The sequence below is a fragment of the Lichenostomus cassidix genome, unplaced genomic scaffold, assembly GCF_008360975.1.
Source record: "Lichenostomus cassidix isolate B80296 unplaced genomic scaffold, HeHo_3.0 HiC_scaffold_844, whole genome shotgun sequence".
In the NCBI taxonomy this organism is placed as follows: domain Eukaryota; kingdom Metazoa; phylum Chordata; class Aves; order Passeriformes; family Meliphagidae; genus Lichenostomus; species Lichenostomus cassidix.
In genome coordinates, this window is record NW_028147323.1 from 2,417 (window position 1) to 22,437 (window position 20,021).

General features: G+C 49.2%; 1 protein-coding gene and 1 long non-coding RNA gene across 2 annotated transcripts; both read right to left on the reverse strand.

Annotated features, from left to right (window-relative positions):
- Nucleotides 1-4,608: 4,608 nt before the first annotated feature.
- On the reverse strand, nt 4,609-5,731 carry LOC146423421 (uncharacterized). The gene is made up of 3 exons (XR_014847551.1): nt 5,484-5,731; nt 4,975-5,093; nt 4,609-4,810 (listed from the first exon to the last, which is right to left on the reverse strand). It is a non-coding gene; the product is annotated as an uncharacterized LOC146423421 (long non-coding RNA).
- A 4,927-nt stretch (nt 5,732-10,658) lies between these two features.
- On the reverse strand, nt 10,659-12,792 carry LOC146423422 (heat shock factor protein 5-like). The gene is made up of 3 exons (XM_085044784.1): nt 12,248-12,792; nt 11,360-11,440; nt 10,659-10,720 (listed from the first exon to the last, which is right to left on the reverse strand). The coding sequence occupies exons 1-3, from the start codon at nt 12,699-12,701 to the stop codon at nt 10,659-10,661; spliced, it is 597 nt and encodes a 198-aa protein (XP_084900910.1). The 5' UTR covers nt 12,702-12,792.
- Nucleotides 12,793-20,021: the final 7,229 nt, after the last annotated feature.

Below are 20,021 nucleotides of genomic sequence, written 5' to 3' on the forward strand. Positions count from 1 at the left end.
TTCCTTATTCTCTTTCACTAATTCCCTCTTCCTGTCCTTTCTTTTCCTCTTGTCCCTTTTCCTCCAATGCACACTCACAGCTACCAGCTGACAGCAGCACAGGTGCTCAGCCTTGCTTAGAATCAGACCAGATGTTTTTTCTCCACTTCACTTTTAGGCTGTTCAAACCTATATTCTTTCCACTCTTCTTTCCCTAAACCTATGGAAATAATTGGGACAGGGCATAAAAAGACAGGAAGCACACTTCAGGAACAATCCAAACCACGATGTGTTTTCAAATGGCAAAATGATACTCTGTCCATGAGAAACTGTTGTTGTTTGGGTTTTATTACAGCAGATAATTGCATGAGCGTTTCACGGTGAGTAGTTTCTTTGTTCCCCCAGCTTGGCTCTTTAGGAAGATTTATCCTTAAATATTTTCCATGAAGCTCCTTAAATTCAGCCCAGAGTGGCTTAAATTAACAGCAAGTTGCAAATTATTAAAGCTGAGGTATGGTTTTAATGAAAATTCCATCTAAAATATTTTGCCTTTTACAGCTCTAGCTTTCTTTTTCCCATCTTCCTCCACACTTCTCGCTGGGCTTTTCCCACATGTTGTATCCCAGCAGTGAAGTCCACAGTGGCCTTTGCATTTCCCAAGGCTGCAGCACTTGTATACATGAACTAGTTCTTGCAGAGACACCAGAGCTATCAGTGCTGCACTGAAATGCCTCCCGTGGCTCTGCTGTACATCTGCCCTCTCTTGCCGATGGTGCATTTCCACTTTTCCCTGCCCTTCCCGGTGCATTTCTGCTTGCAATGTTCTTTCTGTTTCCTGTGGGCTGCACCAGTCTGCTGTCTGTAATGCTTATCCTGCTGTAAAGCCTGGAAGCTACTACTATTTCCTCATCTCTTTTAGGAGTCAGAGTTTTGTCCCTGCCTGCCTGTCCTCACCTTCATTTGTAACTTCCCTTTTTTTTTTTTGTCCTGGATTTTTTTAAAACATGGGTTTATATCTCTCCTTTTTTTCTTTTTTTCCCTTTTTTTCCTTTGCACAGAGTTGTGTTCTTGATTTTTTTTTGTCTGCAGGGACCGGGGATCACCTGTAAAGTTAATGGAAGAGTTAATGAGGGAATGTAGGAATGCAGGAGACAGCTATTTTTAGCATGCTTCATCCTATGTAATAATTCTTTCCCTGTTGTGGTATTAAAATAGATACCAAAACACCAAATAGAACTTGGTTTCTGATAAACCTGTTTTATGTCCCAGTGTTTTACAAGAAGCCCCTGTAGATAATGGTACTGCAGCCACCGTGATAAAAATAAATCCTGGGGATCTGATCATGTACACTTGCTCAGGAAAAACTCTCATGGAAGGCAGCCCCTTGGTTCCACAAACTGGTTACACACAGAGCTGAAACTTCGGTTTGTGCAGCAGATTTCAGCACTGTACATTTCAGTTCTGCTACAGCATTTATGGTATTTTCCTTGCCTCTCTCCAAGAGGGGATAAAGACAGAGAGAATAAACACAGGCATTGCTGCTATAGAAGGTCTGTGCAGTTCCCAATGCCTTCGGACACCTGCCCGAATGGCCGTCCTAAGGGTGTCACCATCACCACTTGGCTGACCCAGGGCCAACATCCCCTGTGGAGATACTGGGACCAAAGTTATGTGAGCTGTGATGCCAAACACAAGGGGTTTAGTCTCTTTGGGATGAAGAAACAAGTTTTTCTGTCCATTTGAGATAGAAAACAACTTTCCATTGCATCAATCTCTTGTACGTGGCATTCAAAAGGCATCATAAATACTAAAAAGAAATGATGATAAATATCTGTGGTTTAAAAGGCACAAAGAAGTAGTTGGAAGCAACATACATACTGACCAAAGATTAAATAAAAGAAAAACTATTGTGTTAAAAAGTCTTCTGCAGTTTTTTCAGTGGTTGTCCTTGATTTTTTAAGCTTTTAAATTTGTTTCCTCTGATCTGCTTTTGTGTCTGCACAGCACACATGAAGGTCTGTTGTCCATTCCAAGAAAAAGGTGTTCATCAATAGTAAAAATGTGTTGAATTGAGCGAGACAGTGTAAGTGACACACTTCTAGCAATGCCACAGACTAAATCACTGAATTTTGAGAAGAAATTGCCCTGTTTCTAGCACACCTTTCACCTGTTGCTATTGCTGTCTCAGGTCTCTGTTTCACAGTTGTTGCCAAAATTCACCGCTGGTGGAACGATTTCTCTTTGCTTCACTGCCCTGTGCCAGCAGCCCCTGATTGACCCAGTAGAGAACCCAACCTGCAGGTGAGACCTCACCTGATATTCCCCAAGTCTCTGATCTGGGCTGGAGCCAGGGCAAATCCAAGCCAAAGACCCTGCCATGATTTTTGTTCCCAATCCATGAGCTAAAACAACCATGGATGTAGTGATGAAGGCTGGCAGTGAAGTGTCAGTGCAAGATCTTGCTCCACTTGGCTTTTGGCCCCTTCTTAAGAGCTTTGCCTTCAAGGGCAGAAAGATCTTTTCCTTGCAGGAAACTAGAATTCCAGCTCTTGGCAGTGTATGCCATGGATCCCAGAGGGCATTCCCAAGGCTCCCAGGGTGTTGGTTCTGCCGTGCCTCCCAAGGGAGCTGTGCAGGGCCAGGTGACAAGGTCCAGCAGCTGTGTTGGTTCTGCAGTGTGACAATGGAATAATGGTTCCATGAGGTTCTGTAGTGTCACCATGGTCTCCTTGGATCCTCAGGGTCACAATGGACAATTTGGTTCCATGAGACCCTGTTTTATCACAATGTGCATTGATTCCATGAGCTTCCATACTGTCAGCAATGTTTCCTTGGTTCCCATGATGCCCTGCCGTGTCCCAATGGATATTTGGTTCCATGAAGTTCTTCAGTGTCACCATGGTCTCGCTGCTTCCACAAGGCCCTGCAGTGTCACAATGTTCCACAGGTTCCATGAGCTCCTGTTCTGTCACCAATGGTCTCCTGAGTTCCAATGTGGCCCCACAGTGTCACAGTGTCCCCTTCATTCCATGAGGTTCCGTAGTGTCACAATGCACTCCTGGGTTCCATGAGGCTCCACTGTGCCACAATGACCCCTTGGTTGCATGAGGTTCCATCAGAAACTTGTCCCCTAAGAGAGTCCCCAAGGAGACAATTTGGGGCTGGCCTTGTCCCTCACTCTGGAGAAGCAGGTCGCTGCCAGAACTCACATATCCACAGCTCCTGGCTGGGTTAGCATGTCTTACCCCAGACAACCCTGGAGACAGCAGGACACAGAGGCTCAATCTGCAAGAAAAGGGGATTTGGTTCCAACTTTCCCCTGGACCAGCATGCAGCAAGCCCACCTGGGCCTCCTTCAGCTCTCTGTGTGGGCTGCCAGTTAGCTTCTGTTGGGAATGTAAAGCTTTTACTCTACTCTGCAAAGCAAATAATAGTGCAAATCCAGCTACACCAAAGCTGAAATTTCACTCTAAACATTACAAATTTCATTTTCTTCTAATCAAGCCAAGGAAAAAACCAAACTTGAAAGTGGAACCTGTGTGAGCTGGAGGCACAGTGTCCTCCAAGATCATTCATGAGTAGAACAATATTCCAGGGGAAGACTGGCAAATCCACAGTTTATTGATGCTCCTTAAAAAGCTTTGCAAAACCTTCCTACATGTGATGGTATTGCAGCCTCCTGAGCTCCTGAAGCCCTCACTCACCTCAGCTCAGTTTGGGCAGGAAGGGGATGGTTCTATTTGTGAGATGTGGGGACAGGAGGAGGGAAGACTTTGCAGACGCTGTCACCAGGGCAGGGCTGTTTTCATTCATGGTGACAAGTGGTAGTATGTAAGCTTTTTATTTACTGAGAGGGAGGTGCTGAAGGGCAAAACTTCTCAGGAATAAGGACAAGTTTCACTTCCAAAGGAGGGTGAGTGAAGGGGAAAAGTGTCATTCGTCTTTCATGGAAGGTGTTTCACTTTTAACAATTTTTTTTTGCCGAAGATGTACCTAGAGAGCACTGATTTAGAGCATTTTATCAGACTCCCAGAGTATGCTCACATCTGTTTTGCCACATTTTCTCTCTCTGTTTCATTGTGAATGATTTCTCCTCCCTGGGTGGCTCCTGCTTGGAGCTCTCTGCTCAGTGGAGTCCCGTTTGCTCAGCAGCCTTTGCAGCGAGTTATTCCCCAGCGTGTGGCTCTGCTGCCATCCCAAATCTGCGGTTTCACTGCCCAGCCTGACTGAGACTGGGGAGCTGCTGGGCATGGCTGGAGAATTTCCCCCAGTCCCCTTCACTCACTGCCAAAACCCTCCAGCATCATCATGTTTACATCTGCTCATTGCTTTGAAAAACACAACTTAATGCTTATTTCAGATAAAAAATCTAATTTATTGAAGATTGTTACAATTGATACATAAATACACAAATATCAAAATAAGTTAAAGATTTAAATTTATTACAGATTTCTAAAACCACACAATCAAATAATATTCAAATATCAATTTTAGTTTAACAAAACTAATTTATTACATCATAGATATAAATTATATTATATTGTATTATATTATATTATATTGTATTATATTATATTATATTATATTATATTATATTATATTATATTACATTATGAAAATCTAGCACAGACATAAAAATAAAACCAGACATAAATAAATAGAAATCTAACTATACAAACATCAAGCTACCTATCTAAATATCCATATATAATTATATGAATCTATAAATATATCCTTAAGGGATTTCAGACGCCTAATCTCCACACGTTCTCCCTCTGTCTCTTCCTCCCATGCAGTGCAGCCCTCCTAGACAGGGATAGCAGATGAACATCTGGGAAGCAAAGGGAACACTGAGTCAATATCGGGACATTTCCCTGGGCAGCAGCTGCACTTGTGTGAGGGAAGAGAAAATCTCAGAGCCTCCCCAGCAGGGTGAGAAAGAAAAAGCAGGCTGAGCCTCAGCCCCAGCCTGCCTCACCGGCCCTGTGGCCTCACCCAGGCTCTCGGGGGGCAGCAGCAGCAGCTCCCTGTTCACTGCTCTTGCTGGTGCCCTTCAGCTTCTCCCTCATGGTTCTTGTCACTTCTCTGGATGTTCTCAGTGATTTTCAGGGAAGCTGTGGAAAAAGTGGAGGCTCTGGAACTGGTTCCAAGGCCTGGCAGAGCCACAGTCCTGGACCCCTCTGTGCTCCCTGCTGGCTCCCTCCATCCCCTCAGCCCTGCCATCCCCTCAGCAAACCCACAGCCCCCCCAGTTCCTTCAGACCCCCACAGTCCATTCTGACACATCGAGTCCCCTTAGACCTGCCACCCCCCTCAGCCTGTGCCACTTCCCTGTCCCCTCAGCCCCCACCATCCCCTGCAGCTCACCCTGAACCCACAGCTCCACCATTCCCCTTTCCTCCCCCACACCCCTCAGCCCCACAGTCCCCTCAGCCCCACCAGCACCTCAAGCTCACTGTCCCTTCAGTGTCACCTCTCCTCAGCCCCTCAGCCCCTCAGTCTCACCATCCTTCAGCAGCTCCTCAGGGGACACCAGCTGCTCTCACTGCTCTAGGGACACCTGGGGACACCTGGAACTGCTGCTCCGCCCGGGCCGGCCGCCAGCTCGGACCCAGCACGGGAAGAGGGGACAGAGGGGACACAGGGGGAAAGCAAAAGATGAAATAGGAAGCAGAGCAGGGAAAGAGGTTAAAATGCAAGCTAGGCCTACACAAATATCAATCCAAGAACATAAATATCCCTATACCTCTAACTATGCACATTTCAAAACATAACTTTATATATATAAATGTTACTGCACATACATATAATTGTATCTGTGAAAATCTATGAATCTAACTACATATACTTATAGACTTATATAAATTATATAGATTATATAAATACAATCACATCTATAATTATATCTATGTAAATGGATAAAAATCAAACTATACAGATTTTTAACTATATGCACATCTACACACAACTCTATAAATCTATAAATGAAACTACACAGATAAAAGAATGTAACAGTAAACATCTATAAATGTAATATATACAGAGGGATCCCACCTGTCTGATCTTCACAGGCTCTCCCTTGGTCTCCGTGTCCTACGCAGGGCAGCCCTCCTGGCGAGGTAGACCAGATGGATGTCTGGGAAGCAAAGAGAAAACACTGAGTCAATATGTGGCCTTCATGAATGTTTCCCTTTGGAAGGAATTGTACTTCTGTCAAAGATTGTTAAAGACTGCCCGAAAGGCAGATGCTCACATGGGAATTTGAGGCCTCCTCTTTACAGAAGAGGGATCCTTCCAAGTTTACTAAACTTCGCAAATTTTGAGTATCCCAATAAAGACAGCACCCGCAGTGAAAATGGCACCCAGGAGAGCTTGAAACACACACAGTCCCAGCTCACACAAAGAACCCAGCCTTGGTCTTTCTCTGTGCTCACAGACACACCTCAGTCCTCACTGAAATGGCTGAAGCTGAAGGGTGATGTGAGCTGAGTTACAAACCAGCACTGGTCCCTGGCATCTAAAAAGTGCTCTCTGCAGTGAGCAACAGCTCTTCCAACTCGACCAGCAGCTCTGGGATGGAGAGCTGGCAGGGAAAGAGCTCCCTACGAGGCCTGCAGGCTGCACCAGCTTTGCTCGAGAATGCAGATCCAAAGTGCTCTCTCTCTCCTATTAGTTCTTGCTAATCTGAGGAAATTTAAATTTTGCCTTTAGCTCCTGCATTTTTGTTCTGTGATTTGTTTGGCCTCAGAGGTTCTACCGTTTGTATTTTTAATGTGTCTCACTACAGCTGTCACCAGACCTGTACTACACTGATTTAATGCTTTCAGACACAAAGCTCAGCCTTCTACTCTGACATTTTGTTGGCATTTTCCCCAGTTACTTCAAGAGTCACTCAGCGCTGCCTCCAGAGCACTGCCACCCTGCAGCAAACCTATCCATGCACTTCAGCTGGAAACTGGGACACCCAGCTTGGTGACACAAGTGCCAGAAGGTCAGCTTTGTTCACTGCTCTCTTGCCACACCACAGGACTCAGGGTCAGTGCCACCAGAGAAGCGTGGAGGGCAGGGCTCCACCGGGGAGGCTGTGCCAGTGCCCTGATGGAAACTCAAGGCACCAGGAAGCACCAAGCCTGCAGACAAGAACTCAACTCCTCTGATCTCCCTTCCTGCCACAGGCAGGCTCACAGCAGCCATCTCAGACCTCTCTCAACCAATGTGGGCTCTCTCCTTACCAAGCTCCTCAGGCTCCAGAGAACTGTTCCCATGGCTTGCGGTGCCAGGCAAAGCTCTCTCTGCTGCAGCCATGTTCTCAGGCTCCCCTCCTGAAGACTCAGGGGCGACACCAGGGTTCCCCGTAAAAGAAAACCAGAAAGAAAGAAAACCCAAAGATCACTCACTGTTTTCTGCAGGGACACAGCAGTTCAGAGCCTGAAATATTTCTTTCTCTTGAGGAAGAAAATGTTTCTGAGAACTGGTATGTGTGAGTTTACAGAAGACAAAATGTCATCACACTTGGCAATACAATATGGACAATTCCAAAAAATCCCATTCCCCACCCTGAATCTGTCTCCCCTCAAAAGTAAATCTAGAGAAGGCAATGAGTCTGCATATTATGTGAAATAGAGGAATCCTTTGGCAAAGCTGTATAACAATATGCAAAAATGCCCGTGCCAATAGAGACATTGAACACTTAAGGCAAGACTGGAAAGAGGCAAGAGTTAAGAGAAAGTGGATTACTGAGTGAAAGACAGAATCTTTCAAACAGAAGGACTAATGGTCCTTGATTGAATGGCACTTCAACACAGCAGAAGCCCCTGGGCTTCAAGGAGTCCTTAACCATTTCATGTGCAGCACCAACATTGTCCTTCCCTCCAATTCACAACTCACAGGGCCTCAGAACCAACACATCTGCTCCCTAAAGGCTCCAGGGCTCACTCACTTTCATCTCTTGCTCCTAACAAGGAGGTCTGGCCCCCAAAGGCAGTGGAGAAGATTGACTTCTCAAACCCAGTCCAGAAGCTGCCAAAGCTGACAAGGTTGAACGTGGGGTGACACTGAACACATGACGTGGGCACTAAGGAAGGAGTCCTGCCAGCTCCTGGCACAGGGATGTGCTCCTCCCTCCACAGCCCTGAGCACAACAGCCTCATCCAGGCTGCAGCTTTGCCAGGACTGGATGGGAACACACACATCTCTTCCCACAGGGATGTCCAAGAGGAACATGACAAAGCTCTGGAACATGGAGAGCAAGACTGGCCAGTTTGCCCAGCTGAGGATTTCCCAGATAGAAACTCGACTGGAGGCTACAGAGAGGACCAGAAAGCTGCAGCTGCAGCACATCCCCTCACATGGCTCTGGCAGTGCCTACACACACAGCAGGGCTCACACAGCAGCAGCAGCTGCAGCCCAGCCCTTGCTCTGCCTTGGCCTTCCAGCCAAAAGGAGGCAGAGCCCTCAGCTGGTGCTCTAACAGAGGCTCCTCTCACATGCCCCTCCCTGGGCGGGACACTTTGCCTTCAGGGGCAATTCTCCAAACACTCTCCTATTTCACATCAAGCTAAGCTTGTTAGAACCTACAAAGCATCACCAGGAATGATGCCCCTGCACTAGGGATTCTTCCCAGGAAAAGGAGAGAGGAGCACCCAAACTTGGCCAACACCTCTCGTCCTCACTAAGGATGAGCCCCCTTTTCCTTCCCTCCTCCTTTGCAAATCTTGCTTTACCAAGCAAATCCTTCCCTGTCCATTCACAGCTCAATTCAAGAAGCCTTTCCTTCTCAGCCATGCAACAACTTTCAAAAGCTCTCAGTCCAGCCTTTTTCATCCCTTTCCAATGCAGTTACCTGAGCAAAGGGAGATCTTTCAGGTGGGGAGCGGGAAATCATCTCCTCCAGTGTCTCTAGCACCAGGTCCAGAGTCAGTGGTAGCAATTCCTCTTCCCCAGGCTCATTCCATGGCCAGCTGGAGGCTGTCCATGCTGCACAACCAGCACTGCCAGTCGGAGCATCGGGGGCTGAACTGCCCACTGTGGCTGCAAGAATCCAAACACTTGGGTCAGGCTCCAGAACAGAGCTTGGCACACAGAGCTCTACTGCTGCCTTGGATCAAACACCACAGGAAGCACACAGCAAACTCAGTGTAAGAAATGTATTCCAACTTCCCAGGGGATTGGAAGACTGATTTCTTCCTCTTAAAAAGTATTTATTCTCATTGATGGGTATGTCTGGTAAAGTATGGACTGTAAAACTGATCCACACATACACACACTAATACTTTGTAATCACAGCCTTTTCCATCTCCCCATTCACTTGTGGATTGGCTGCTTTGGAGTTTTGCATCACAACCAAACACATAAAAAGGATCCCCCTTGGAAGAGCCCAGGTCTGCAGACATGCAGGCTAAAATTAAACTGGGATTGTATTGCAGAAAATCAACCTTGTGGCTGAGGCCATATTCTGCAGCTGCAACTCTTCTGGGGACACACAGAGCTCATTGAAATGTAATCAACTTCTTTGCAGGAGAGAACATCTTTAAACTCTGCAATATCCTATCAGCGTCCTAGTCTGGCTTCACTCAAGATAACAGGGGAGCTCACCAGACACTGAGCAGTTGTGGGCAAATGTTTTTTGCCTCAGTCTTTCATCCTTACAGAAAAACTGACTGGAAAACCCCCAGAAAATCCTCCAAATCTGGAGGAAGGACAGGAAATCCAGACAGAGATTGGTTTTGTTCTCAAGGTCCCCCTTCCTGGTCAACTTGACAATTTCCATCTGATTTTCACACGAGATCTACCCATGACAGAGCATGGCAGAAAAATACTTCAAATGGTCTCTTGGCTGGAGCAGTTGGTAAAGCAAGGGCGGAAATTCTTTCCCTACCTGATGGGCTGTAGGCTGGCAGGTGCTGCTCTGAAGATGTGTAGCTGCTGCTCTCTGGAAGGGCCCTGGAAGAGCTCAAATGGTCAATGGCGATTGGCAGAATGGTGAGCTCAGGATGGCATTGAAATTTGCGTGTTGCTGGTTCCTCCAATGAATCCCCAAGAACTCCAGAGGTGGCAAACACTTTCTTGGGAGGCTCTGGGGAAGCCTCAGAGTCTTGATCAGCTGCACTTGTGCTGGAAGGGCCTGGAGGCAGCTCTGCATCCTCAGGTGAGGCAGCACTGAGGTCTTGGCATGAGGGAGCTGAGTAGCAATGAGAGAAGAAGAAAGGGAGAAACAGAAGATTGGGTCACTATTTCTCCTTGCCTACATTCCCCTTGGCAGCAACTGTACTTCTATCAGCAAAGAGCAAAACTCAGATCCTCCCAAGCAGGGTGAGGAAGAAAAAAATCTCCACATGTTCTGGGGCTTTGCAACAACCAACTCCCTGTTTGTCTATTTAGGTCTCACCTATTCGTTTAACCATCTGGTAAAACTGTCCCCTGGCAGTTCCTTGGCAGGGACAGTCAAGAAACCCAACAAGCAGGTCTTTTCCCCTCTGCTCCATAGGGACACAAAAACTTCATAATCACAACCTTTCCTACATGCCCATTAGCTTTTGGAGTTGGCTGCTTGAGTTTCTCATCCCAACACATGAGATTCACATCTCATCCACAGAGTGGATTCACCATGGACAAGACCAGATCTTGAGGCAAACACTGAAATTCACCTGTGATTTTTATGCTAAAAAGCAACTTTGTGGCTCAGGCCGTATTCTGCATCTGCAATTGTTCTGCAGACACACAGCTCATTGAAATGGCACGGCCTGATGGGCACAACACACAGCATTAAAAATCTGTGATATTCTATCACCGTCCCAGTTTGGCTTCATTCAAACACAGAGGGGAGCTCACCTAACACTGACCACTTGTCAGCCAAGATTTTTTGCCTTACACTTGCACCTCAGCAGAAAGGCTGTCTGGAAAATGCCCAGGAGATGCACCAAATTGGAAGAAAGGACAGGAAAAGCAGACCGAGAATTCTTTTGCATTCAGGGTTCCTTTTCCTTGTCAACTTGACACTTTTCTACCTGATTCTCACTTGACAACTACCCATGACAGAGCACTGCCAAAAAATACTCCAAATGGTCTCTGGCCAGGAGCTGTTGGAAAAGCAAGGGTAGAAGTTCTTTCCCTACCTGATGGGCTGTAGGCTGGCAGATGCTGCTCTGATGATCTGCAGCTGCTGCTCTCTAGAAGGGCCCTGGAAACGCTCGGATGGTCAATGCGAACCAGGTGAACCATTAACTCAGGATGCTGTTTTAGGTCCATGCGGACCAGTGGAATGCTGAGACGCTTGAGATGGAATTTGCGTCTGAGTGATTCCTCCCATGACTCCCCCTGATGTCTGGAGGTGCAAAACACTTTCTTGGCAGGTGCTGGGGAAGCCTCAGAGTCTTGATCACCTGCATGTTGTCGCCTGGAAGGGCCTGGAGGCAGCTCTGCATCCTCAGGTGAGGCAGCTCTGAGGTTCTGGCATGAGGGAGCTGAGTAGCAATGAGGGAAGAAGAAAGGAAGCAAAGGGAAGATTGGGTCACTATTGCTCGTTGCCTGCATTTCACTTGGCAGCAACTGTACTTCTATGGGAGCTGAGTAGCAATGAGGGAAGAAGAATGGAAGCAAAGGGAAGATTGGGTCACTATTGCTCCGGGGCTTCGTTTCCCTTGGCAGCAACTGTACTTCTATCAGAAAAGCAAAAAGTCCGGATCCTCCCAAGCAGGGTGAGAAGAAAAAAATCCCCACATGTTCTGAGGCTTTGCAACAACCAATTCCTTGTCTGTTTAGCTCTCGCCTATTCGTTTAACTGCCTGGGAAAACTGTCCCATGGCAGTTCCTCGGCCGGAGGCAACTGCCAGAATCCCAACTGCCAGGTCTCTCCCCCTCTGCTCCAAAGGGACAGGAGGCTCCCTGCAGCTGGGCCTGGCCACCATCGAGCCCTCGGCACTCACACGCACTCACGGAGAGCTCCCCAAGCGTGCCCGTGGCCGGGCAAGGAGCAGCGGCAGCCACGGCGCGGGGCTGGGCCAGCTGCAGGCCGAGCGGGCCAGGCTGCTGTGAGCGCAGCCCCGGCGGGACTGTCCCGCAGCCCCCGGCAGCCCGGGGGACACGGCACGGCACAGCACGGCACGGCACGGCACGGCACGGCACGGCACGGCACGGCACGGCACGGCACAGCTGCCTTGCCCAAGCACAGACAGCCCCTGGGCCAGCCGGGGCAGCTGCGCTGAGCAGCCCCAGCACGGGCAGTGCCCACGGCCAAAGCCCGCGCCACCCTCGCTGCCAGCCCGGCTTACCGGCCCCGCGGAGCTGCTGCAAGCGGCTGCGCTGGCGGCTGCGCACCTCCTTGCTGCACCTCCTTGGCGCACCTCCTCGGCTGGCCTTGCTCCGGCGCTCGATGCGGAGCAGGAGGTCGGGGCGGTCGCGGCGAAAGAGTGGATTCCTGAAGTGGAGCCAGCTGCCGCCCTCGCTCGCCACCTTGTGGAAGCCGTACAGGTGGAGCTGTCGCACGAAGCTGCTGAAGTGCGTGGCTTTGAAGGTGCCCGGGGCCGCCGCCGCCCCCTCGCCGCCCAGCCCGCGGGCGCCGGCCGGGCTGAGCAGCTCCCGCTCGAAGAGCGAGCGCTCGACGAGCAGCCCCCGGGCCAGGCTGTCCCAGCGCACGGAGCGGACGCGGGGGCTGTTCACCAGGTGCCACAGCTTGGCGGGGAAGGTGCGGGCGCTGAGCCCCGAGGGCAGAGGGGGCTGCTGCATGGCGGCGCCGCTCACCGACTGGGGCAACAACGCCTCAGCGCAACGGCCGCGGCGCGGGCCGGACTTGGCGGGGACGAGCGACGAGCGACACGAGCCAGAGAAGCACAGCGCGGGCACAGCGCGGGCACAGCGCGGCCGTTTCGCTCCCGGGCGCTGGCCGGGCTCGGCGGGGCGGGCAAAGCCCCTTGCGAGGCCGCTGGCAGCAGTGGCGACCTCTCTCCCCGTGCTGCATCTCATCCCCGGGTCACCTCTGGTGACAGAAGGAAAGGACATTGCTCTGTCTTGCTTGCTGATAGGATGAAGAGGAGACACTTGAAGACATTCTTTTTGCCTCTTTCCCAGCCAGCTGGCATGTTCTTTCTCCTCATCCCTGCCTGTCAGCAAGGGGCAGCAGTTTTGTCAGCATGCTCATCAAAGCTGAACTGCTGCCCCTAGGATGGATGTTGCTTTAGCCAAGGGATGAATGGCTTCCAGTTGGAGTCAGCTCACGCTGGTGTCTCCACAAGAGGCTGTGCCTTTTGCTTTCCTCAGGAATCATTTCTTGTCTTCCTGTCTTCCCCCATCTGGGGAGAGTAACAGTGAAAACCCCTCCTGCAGCCAAGTCTAGTCAATGCAGACTGCTCACAGAGTACATCTTGCGATGGAAAGAGACTCCTCTGAGTGGGTGTTGGGAGGTGGAGGGGGAAGGTTTGTCCTGTGCTCACTTGAAGTCTTGTTGGGCAGCTGTTTTGCTCTGGCAGAGAGACACCAGGGATGTATATCCAAGCCTTGCAGGTTCATTCATGAGCTTCCTGAGAGACCAAGGAGACTGAGGGATTGTTCTGTGAGGGCAGAAATTTCCATCTGGGAACTTTTTCAGATGCTTCAAAAATTTTTTACTTTCCTTCCCAAATATTGCCATAATCTTTTGCTTCCAGAGAATCTTTTCCTTCTCTTTGGTGAACTTCCCTCTGCTGCCCTCCCAAATCTGGCCATTTCCCAGGATTCCTCCCCAAACTCAGGAGTATCCCATGGCCTTCCCTCTCCAGCTGGAACAGAAGGAAGCCCAGAGTTTGCTGTTGTGAGAGAGGAGTTTCTCTTTCTGTCTCACTTTCCATTTGGGGTAGCTTTGTGTGCATTCATTTGATCAAGGAAGGTTTAAACTTGGAAGGAGTTGTGTTTCAAACTGCTCCATCCTCAGGGTCTTCTGTGGATATCCTTGCACAAAAGGGCTCTTGGTGTGAGCTCCCAGTGTCCAGGTTAAGGAAGGAGGTTGATATTTCAGGGTTGTTGCTGCTGAAAACATTTGTTTTCCTCTAGGAGCAAGGAGCTGGGAGTGGATACTTTTCTCACCTGCCTGCAGAAGAGGAAGTTGGAAGGTGGTAATTTTGTTTGAAGAGAGTGTTTGTGGCAGGACAGACACCCCCCCCCCCCTTCTCTCTCTCCCTGATTGCTAGCCGAGATCGATGGCTCAGATTAAGTCAATGGCTTAATCCTGACTATCAGTGCTGGCGTCTAGAACTCAGAGCGAGACACTGAGAGAATGTGAATAATTTTCAGGTGACCGCAAATACACACTCTTTTCCCTATAAAACACCACGAAAAACTCAGTAAAATCAGAGGCTTTCTACATGGATATAGAAGCGTGAAGTAAGCCTCTCCCCAGGTCTGGACGCAGCCCTGTGGTTACTTCCCGAGGGATTGAGTGAGGACGCTGATGTATCCCCAGCTCCAAAAACTGGATTTGGTGAGATCATTGAGTTTCCTAAATTGTATTATTCCGGCTAACTTATAGGTACCTTTCTTAACTTGCATTATCGCTAGCTCAAGCAAGCATTTCTTAACTTGCATTATCATTCAAGCAAGCATTTCTTGCGTTTTTAACTATCTTTATAGTTCAAGCAAGGTTTTACCCCATAATTGCATTTTTACCATAGTGTTGCAATTATGTATTCATTGTGTGTCTATGTGTGTCAGTCTGTTCTATGTTTGTATGTTTGTTATGTTCTGTGTCAAATAAATGGTATTTTTAGACAAATCGGCCAGATATCAAAGAATCTTGCGAACGGGACTAAGTCTTGGGGAACTAGCTGTCTTAAAGCCTGTCAAACTGCAAAAGCACATAAATCTCCTCTCTCCCATGCAAGACAGTGTTCTCCCAGAGATGGGCTGGCAGAGAGGCAGCAGGGGAGGTTTCAGACAGGAGCAGCAGCCCCTGCCTGGGTCATGCTGCAGGGAACCCCAGGAGGGAGGTGTGAGAAGGGTTGTTCTTTTTGTGCAGATCAGCAATTTTCTCCTCTTTCAAAAGAAAAGGTGGGAAGACTCTCAGGTGTTGTGCTCAGCTGGCAGTGCATTTGATATGATGGTGGGTGGGAGACACAGGTGCAGAAACCAGCTGAAGTACTAATTTGATTTTCTATAATGCAAGAGTTCAATAAAAAATCAGAAATTGGTAAGCTAAGCAATGCACCTCATCATTACTACATGACGTTGCCTCTAGTGATGAAGGAAGACATCACCAGATACCCAAATCCTTTCCCCTCATCCAGACCTGCACATCAGCTGAGGGAAGCTGTCCCAGCAAAGCCCTGCAGAGCCACGGCTGTACCTGGGAAATGCTGCAGTGCCTCCACCTTTGCTGGCCACGAGGCTTCCGAGTGCACTGTGAGAGCAGCCTGGCTGTGATGGTGCTGAACGGGGCCCGACCTGGGGAAACGCAGAAATCCTAGCACCATGATGCTCAGCTTATCTATATGGGTATTGTATCTCGCTCTCTATATTTTTCCTCAAATGGGATACTATCTGCCTGTCATGTTGCTCCTGTTGCGACCAGGGAATGGCATGAGAATTGCTCTATTAGTTTATTATGCCTATGGCATGGTTACCTGTGAGGCAATGAACACCATTCGTTATATATACTCAACTTTGTCTGCCTGGCCTAACCTGAGCTGCTTCGTCTGGGATCTCATCAGCAATCGCACCCACCCTCTGGGGCTAGGAAGAGAGAGCGGTTTCTTCCAACAGTTCAGGTCAGGCACAGCCGTCCTTGACAATATTGAGTTTTCCCTGGATGCTAAGGATGGCATAATCTTCCTGTCAGTTCTGTTTTCTTTTTTCTCTGCGACCAGCACCGTGTACCTCATGCTGAAGATCAGAACAATATTTTGTCTTCTTGAGGAGCAGAAACAAAGCAAATCAGAACAGCCGAAGCCCGTAGCAGTTGCCCCCGTCCAGAAAAAGAAATCAAAGAGCAAATCAGTCCGCATAGCGACTGATGGGGATGCAGCAGGACCATCTCACCAAGCAGAAGAGACAGAGCCGGAGATCATCACTCGCTCTCTATCCCTGGGGGAGCTGCGGGACCTATGGAGGGAATTCACCCGGCAGGCGAACGAGTCCATCCTGACCTGGCTGCTCCGTATCTGGGATGCCGCAGCCAACGACACCATTCTGGATGGAAGTGAGGCCAGGCAACTGGGATCCCTGTCCCAGGATGTGGTCATTGACCAGGGGATTGGGAAAACCCAGGAAACTCTCAGCCTCTGGCGGCGATTGCTGGCGAGTGTACGGGACAGATACCTCTGCAAAGAAGACCTCCAGATGCACCAGAGAAAATGAAACACAATAGAACAAGGTATCCGATGCCTGAGGGAATTGGCCGTGCTAGAGATCATTTTCTCAGACAACGAGAGATTCCCCAAGAGCCCAGATAACGTCCAGTGCACTTCACAAATGTGGCTAAGATTCGCACGGCTCGGACCAGAGATATACTCTCGTTACCTGGCAACACTGCAGTGGAGGGAAGGCGAAGACCAGGTGGGCGTGTTAACAAACAAACTGAGAATTTACGAAGACACTGTCACCGCTCCACTACGTACCCAGGTCTCATCAGTGGAAACAAACCTGGCCGAGCAAGTCCGGAGCTTGATTGAAGAGAATCAGAAACTAAAGAAAGAGCTCAAAGAAGGATTTGTCCATGCCACACCGAAACCAACCCGAGTCTCTGCCATCAAGAGCAGACGTCCCCCAGCCAAGGAAAGAAGATAAACTCCACGACGTGACCTCTGGTTTTTCCTGCAGGAGCATGGGGAAGACATGAGGAAGTGGGACAGGAAACCCACCTCCACCTTAGCAGCCCGGGTACGTGAATTGAAAACAGAAACATCCACTTCAGGAGGCTCATCTAGGTACAACACTGCCCCAGTCTCTTGTGGACAGAACTCCAGACAGAATGGAAGTGATAATATGACTGATCCTCTTGAAGGGACCTCAAGAACACATTTACAGGACAAGAACATCGTGCACCAAAAACAGGATTAGAGGAACCCTGCCTCTAGCCAGGTAGAAGAAAGAGATAATCGGATCTATTGGACTGTGTGGATCCGATGGCCTGGCACGTCTGACCCACAAAGATACACGGCTTTGGTTGACACCGGCGCTCAGTGCACCCTGATGCCATCCAAGTATGTGAGAACTGAATCCATTTCTATTTCTGGGGTGACAGGAGGATCCCAGCAGCTGACTGTACTGGAAGCTGAAGTGAGTTTAACTGGGAACGAGTAGCAGAAACACCCCATCGTGACTGGTCCAGACGCCCCATGCATCCTCGGCATAGATTATCTCAGGAGTGGATATTTCAAAAACCCAAAGAGACATCGCTGGGCTTTTGAGATAACAGCCGTAGAGACAGAAGACATAAGACAACTGAATACCCTGCCTGGTCTCTCAGATAACCCGTCTGCTGTAGGACTACTGAGAATTGAAGAACAGCGGGTACCAATTGCTACAGCAACAGTGCATCGCCGGCAATACCGCACTGACAGAGACTCTGTGGCCCCCATCCATAAGATGATTCGGGAACTGGAGAGCCAAGGGGTGGTCAGCAAGGCTCACTCACCCTTTAACAGGCCTATATGGCCAGTGCGTAAGTCCAGTGAAGAATGGAGACTGACGGTGGATTACCGTGGCCTGAATGAAGTCACACCACCACTGAGTGCTGCTGTACCGGACATGTTGGAACTTCAGTATGAGCTAGAATCCAAGGCAGCAAAGTGGTATGCGACCACTGATATTGCCAATGCCTTTTTCTCCATTCCTCTGGCAGCAGAGTGCAGGCCTCAGTTTGCTTTCACCTGGAGAGGTGTGCAGTACACATAGAACCGACTGCCCCAGGGGTGGAAGCACAGTCCCACCATCTGCCATGGACTGATCCAGGCTGCACTGGAAAAGGGTGAGGCTCCAGAACATCTGCAGTATATTGATAACATCATTGTGTGGGGAGACACAGCAACGGAAGTATTTGGGAAAGGAGAGAAAATCATCAGAATTCTCCTGGAAGCCGGTTTCGCCATCAAGAAGAGCAAAGTCAAGGGACCTGCCCGAGAGATCCAGTTCCTGGGAGTAAAGTGGCAAGACGGACGGCGTCAGATTCCTTCTGAAGTCATCAATAAGATCATCGCGATGTCTCCACCAACCAACAAGAAGGAGACGCAAGCTTTCCTAGGCGCCATAGGCTTTTGGAGAATGCACATCCCTGAGTACAGCCAGATCGTGAGTCCTCTCTACCTCATAACCCGCAAGAAGAATGATTTCCACTGGGGCCCTGAACAGCAGCAAGCCTTCACCCAAATCAAACAAGAGATCGCTCATGCGGTAGCCCTGGGACCAGTCAGGACAGGACCAGAGGTAAAGAATGTGCTTTACTCTGCAGCCGGGAGCCATGGTCTGTCCTGGAGCCTTTGGCAGAAGGTGCCTGGTAAGACCCGAGGTCGACCACTAAGATTCTAGAGTCGAAGTTACAGAGGGTCTGAAGTCAACTACACTCCCACTGAGAAAGAAATCTTGGCAGCTTACGAAAGAGTCCAAGCCGCCTCAGAGGTGATCGGCACAAAAACACAACTTCTCCTTGCACCCCGATTGCCAGTGCTGGGGTGGATGTTCAAGAGAAGAGTTCCCTCTACTCACCATGCCACTGATGCCACGTGGAGCAAATGAATTGCCCTCATCACACAGCGCGCCCGTATTGGAAACCCGAATCGCCCTGGGATTCTGGAAATCATCACAAACTGGCCTGAAGGTGAGACTTTTAAATTATCTTCAGAAAAAGCAAAGGAGCAAGTAGCATGTGCCGAAGAAGCACCCCCGTATAACAAGCTGCCGGAGAGTGAAAGACGCTATGCCCTCTTCACCGATAGGTCCTGCCGAATTGTAGGCGCAAATCAGAAATAGAAAGCTCCAGTATGGAGCCCCACACGACAAGCTGTACAGGCTACCGAGGGACAATGTAAATCGAGTCAGGTCGCAGAGCTTAAAGCCATCCAACTAGCTTTAGATATTGCTGAACGAGAAAAATAGCCAAAGCTCTATCTCTACACTGACTCCTGAATAGTAGCCAACGCGCTATGGGGATGGTTAGACCGCTAGAGAAAGGCTAACTGGCAGCACAGAGGAAAACCCATCTGGGCCGCTGAGATTTGGCAAGACATCACCGCCCGGGCAGAAAAGCTGACTGTGAAAGTTCGACACGTGGATGCACATGTACCTAAGAATTGAGCTAATGAAGAGCATCGTAACAACGAGCAAGTGGACCGAGCTGCCAAGGTGGAAGTGTCACAGGTAGATCTAGACTGGCAGCACAAAAGAAAATTATTTCTAGCTCGTTGGGCCCATGATGCCTCTGGTCATCAAGGGAGAGATGCGACATACAGGTGGGCTCGTGACCGAGGGGTAGACTTGACCATGGACAACATCTCACAGGTCATCCACAGCTGTGAAACTTGCGCTGCAATCAAACAGGCCAAGCGGGTGAAGCCTCTGTGGTATGGTGGACGATGGTCAAAGTACAGGTATGGGGAAGTATGGCAAGTTGACTACATCACCCTTCCCCAAACCCGCCAAGAAAAGCACTATGTGTTGACCATGGTAGAAGCAACCACGAGATGGTTAGAGACCTACCCTGTGCCTCATGCTACTGCGCGGAACACCATCTTGAGTCTAAAAAAGCAAGTCCTGTAGAGACATGGTACCCCTGAGAAAATCGAGTCTGACAATGGAACCCATTTCAAGAATGGCCTCATAAGCACCTGGGCTAGAGAACACGGAATTGAATGGATATACCACATCCCCTATCATGCACCAGCTGCCGGGAAAGTTGAACGGTGCAACGGACTACTTAAGACAACTTTGAAGGCACTTGGCGGAGGAACCTTCAAAAATTGGGAACTGAACTTAGCAAAGGCCACCTGGATAGTTAACACAAGAAGTTCTATCAATCGAGCCAGTCCTGCCGAGTCCGAACCTTTGCACACAGTAGATAGAGATAAAGTCCCTGTGATACACGTA

Bases quoted from the DNA above. Each gene is read 5' to 3' on its own strand.
- LOC146423422 (XM_085044784.1), bottom strand. From the start codon at position 12,701: ATGCAGCAGCCCCCTCTGCCCTCGGGGCTCAGCGCCCGCACCTTCCCC. The intron at 11,441-12,247 runs GTAAGCCGGGCT...ATTGCTACTCAG, and splicing joins GCAGCAGCTCCGCGGGGCCG to CTCCCTCATGCCAGAACCTC. The intron at 10,721-11,359 runs GTGATCAAGACT...TGTGCCCATCAG, and splicing joins TTCCAGGCGACAACATGCAG to GCCGTGCCATTTCAATGAGC.